At 58.0% G+C, this 3,646-nt stretch overlaps 1 protein-coding gene across 4 annotated transcripts; it reads right to left on the bottom strand.

Moving 5' to 3' along the window:
* Window positions 1-707: 707 nt before the first annotated feature.
* On the bottom strand, window positions 708-3,412 carry LOC125551503 (polyamine transporter PUT1). 4 transcript variants are annotated; one of them, XM_048714762.1, is made up of 2 exons: window positions 3,005-3,412; window positions 708-2,373 (listed from the first exon to the last, which is right to left on the bottom strand). In XM_048714762.1, exons 1-2 carry the CDS (start codon window positions 3,110-3,112, stop codon window positions 898-900), a joined length of 1,584 nt encoding a protein of 527 aa, XP_048570719.1. In that variant the 5' UTR covers window positions 3,113-3,412; the 3' UTR covers window positions 708-897. The 4 variants fall into 4 exon arrangements, with proteins under 4 accessions (XP_048570719.1, XP_048570718.1, XP_048570720.1 ...); XM_048714761.1 differs by having other exon boundaries at window positions 708-2,376; window positions 3,005-3,409; XM_048714763.1 differs by lacking the exon at window positions 3,005-3,412 and adding an exon at window positions 2,466-2,981 and having other exon boundaries at window positions 708-2,376.
* Between the last annotated feature and the right edge of the window lie 234 nt (window positions 3,413-3,646).

Raw genomic sequence — 3,646 nt, 5'->3', positions numbered from 1 at the left:
CATGTTTGGGTAAAAGAGAGAGTTGCCATCTGTTTATAAGCACACTAGGGCAGTTGCCATGTACCCTGCAAAACACATGGCAACTAACATGTTTGGGTAAAAGAGAGAGTTGCCATCTGTTTATAAGCACACTAGGGCAGTTGCCATGTACCCTGCAAAACACATGGCAACTAACATGTTTGGGTAAAAGAGAGAGTTGCCATCTGTTTATAAGCACACTAGGGCAGTTGCCATGTACCCTGCAAAACACATGGCAACTAACATGTTTGGGTAAAAGAGAGAGTTGCCATCTGTTTATAAGCACACTAGGGCAGTTGCCATGTACCCTGCAAAACACATGGCAAATGGCAGCTTTGGGTGTGGGAGAGGAGACGGGTGTGTGGACGAACTGATAGATGCCCACACACCAGCCCCTGTACGTGATTGAAAACTGACGTTTGGGCGAACTGTTAAACGCCACCACACCGATCCATCCATGTAATGAAAACGAACGTGTGAACGACCGAATGAATGCACACACACCAGCCACTCCTACGTGGCATCACAAATATGCCAAAATTTGTGCAACCACAAATGGACGTGGATCCACGTGTATGAGCGAAATGCAAATGCCCACACGTGTAGGTGTTAGTGTTTCTGGGCGAAAGGTACTTACACAAATCGCAATGAAGAGAAATAGAGAATGAATGGCTAGATAAGAGGAGGCCGAGGTGCATGAGCTCTAAAACATGTTTTCGGACAATCGTGAATGAAACACGTGATGATCACTTCAGATGCTCCCTTCCAAATCGATATTTGGTTTACTCGAAATTCATCTCACTGCCTGACAAAAACTCCGCAAACCATAACTTTCAGCAATTCAGAACCTGAGGTCTACGCCGATTCTTTTTTCGCGCCCTACACGATCAACGGCTCGTCGGGAGCGGCGGGCTGGAGCGCCACGTCGATGCCGGGGAGGTTCGAGTTGACGGAGAACCTGAGCCACCGCTTCTTCTCCACGAACTTGAGCACCGGCTGCAGCACGAGCCCGACAGCCACGGCGCCGAGGCTCACCAGCGCCACCTTGAGCGTCGACAGCGCGAGCACCGCCACGATCAGCGCCGTCGCGGGCACCAGCATCGCCACGCACCCGGCTGTGCCCAGCGGCACCCTGTACGGCCGCGGGGCGTCGGGCCGCCTCACCCGCAGCAGGACGAACGACAGGAACTCGAGGAGCATGCCGAAGCAGTAAAGGAAGTTCTCGGCCGCCACGATCTCCTGGAAGCTCATCGTGGACAGCAGCAGCACGCCGGAGGCCGAGAAGAGGATGCCGACCAGCGGGGTCCCGTACCGCGACCGGGTCGCGAAGAAGGCCGGCAGCATGCCCCGCTCCGCCATGCCCAGGAGCTGGTACGAGTCGCTGCTCATCTCCGCCACGAACATGCCCATGTTGGACATCGCCGCCGCCGCCTGCATCCACCACATCAGCCACGCGCCGCCGAGCACCTTCGCGATGTCCGCGAAGTAGCCGTCCGTCCACTGCCCCCTGTCCAGAGGCACCGCGCCGGTCCCGGTGAGGAGAGGGTACAGGTAGCCGACGACCACGAAGATGACCGCGTAGAACAGGGCCTTGGGCAGAGTCTTGGCAGGGTTCCTGATCTCGCCGGACAAGGTGCTGATCGAGTCCCAGTAGTTGAGGTTCCAGAACAGAGTGTTCAGGTACAGGTTCCAGTCGACGTTGTGGAGATCGACCTCGAGCCACCTCGCCGGCCGGAGCTTGGGGATGGAGATGAAGCCCATGACGAGGAAAGGCAAGAGGGAGAAGACCCCGAGGCTGATGGCAGCCCAGCCAACGACGGTGAGCCCGCGGTAGTTGAGGAGCGTCAGCAGCGCGGTCAGCCCAAGGACAGCGCCCGTCCTGGGCGCGCCTCCGCCCAGCGCCGGGACGCCGGACTTGAGGTAGTCCAAGAAGAGGACGGGGTAGAGAGCGTTGTCGATGACGCCGCTGAGCCACTTCATCCAGCCCTGCTGGAACCCCCAGTAGGGGCCGAGCGCCGAGGCGACCCACACGACGTAGCCGCTGTTCTCCGGGAACATGGTGCCCAGCTCCGCCGTGATGAGCGCCTCCGGGACGCTCCAGATGACGGGGAGGGCGAGGAAGCCCGCGATGGCGAGGAGCGGCCCCGCCGCGCCCACGCTGTCCTCGATCCCGAACGGCCCGCCGGAGACCTCGTAGAAGATGATGAAGATGAGCGGCACGATCGAGAGCGACGCCGGCGACGGCGCTGGCGCGGGCGCGGCGCCCGCGCCGCCAGGGAGGCCCCGGTACTCCGTGCCTTCCTCGCCCATCGCCGGTGCGGCGCCGGCCGCTGGTCCGCCGTTCTGGGCGGGCTTCTGCTGCATTGGAGAAGACATACAGTTCTTCAGATGACGGCATTAGAGCATGAGAAGCGTTGAATTGTACTAGCAACAAGCGATCAACTGACATGATATCAAACGCAGATGCGGTATCAAATGCTCATTCGCGGAAATGAAAGAAGGATTCAATGTCAATTCAAATGCTGCGATGGAGTTACGACGAGATCTGAATCATATTTGCCGCGCCGCGCAGCTTCGGTGGAGTTGGACATTTTGCCGCCGCCAGCCTAGGCAGACGGCGGCGTGCGCTGTCCATGTCCGGCTCGTCGGTGTTCGGTAACATCTGTCGCTCAACGGACCGCCACGTTGCTTGCTCCGCCTATACACGTATGCTACAGCTCCACAAGGCCAGCATCACCCACCCCCGTAGCACTGCTGGATGAGATTGCAGTGGGCTTGCCGACGGCAACGCTCTAGGAGGCCTCCTCGGGGCCTTTGTGAGCTGAATGGGCCCGAGCCCTCTGCTTCAAGTTTCGTCTGCTCCAGAAAGAAAAGAAAAGAAAAAACTCTGCTCTCGCACGCAGAATCGAATCTCAACCAAATCGAAGCGCCAACTGTACCAGAGGGAGAAGATGAGGTGGAAAGGAGATCGGGCGAGCTCACTCACCTCCTGCCCTCCGTCCGCAGAGCCCGCTCCAGCAGCCGCCGCTGCAGCCACCACCGGCGGCGGCGGCGGGCTAGATAGCGCCACCTCCGGCGGCCCGACGCTCCCCATCGATTCGCGATTCCCGCGCCTCCCAGGCTCCCACGGCTCCTCTCGAGTGCCAATAAAGTAGGCTAGGCAAGGCGGTGCGGCGTGGAACGTGTAGGCACCGCGCAGCGCGGAGCTTGGCGGAGTGATTGAGTGAAGTATCCTCCCAGCCCAGCCCCCAAATCAAGCGCAAGCTCGTATAATAATGGAATGCAGCGTGCAGCAAGGGACGACAGGATGGGGTTTCATTCCTTCCTTTTCTGAGGAAAAGGACCAGATTTGTTTGGGCCGTTGTCTTCTGAGCCCCTGCGGATATGTGGAATAAAAAAACACGATAAACATGTCACATGCAAGATATGTGTAGCTTGCGAGCTCACTGCTTCGCGCCTACACGTCCTTCATTTTTCCCGGACAAGAGACTTCCATTAATCGGGCATTCTGCTTTTAACTATGGTAGCTCTCTCGTATAAGAATTATGAAGCCAGCAAGTGCGCTGTTGCGAGCGACTCATAGAGGCAACGGTATAACTCCCTTCACATGCCAACTGATCTTAACTAG

Source organism: Triticum urartu, chromosome 4, assembly GCF_003073215.2.
Source record: "Triticum urartu cultivar G1812 chromosome 4, Tu2.1, whole genome shotgun sequence".
Classification (NCBI taxonomy): domain Eukaryota; kingdom Viridiplantae; phylum Streptophyta; class Magnoliopsida; order Poales; family Poaceae; genus Triticum; species Triticum urartu.
Note: the sequence above shows the minus strand (reverse complement) of the source record. Positions and strands in the feature narration are given on the sequence as shown.

What these genes read in the sequence shown, in the direction of transcription:
- LOC125551503 (XM_048714761.1), bottom strand. Translation starts at nt 3,112, where the DNA reads ATGGGGAGCGTCGGGCCGCCGGAGGTGGCGCTATCTAGCCCGCCGCCG. An exon ending in CTGCGGACGGAGGGCAGGAG is followed by an intron (nt 2,377 to 3,004) that starts GTGAGTGAGCTC and finishes TCTCCAATGCAG; the next exon opens with CAGAAGCCCGCCCAGAACGG.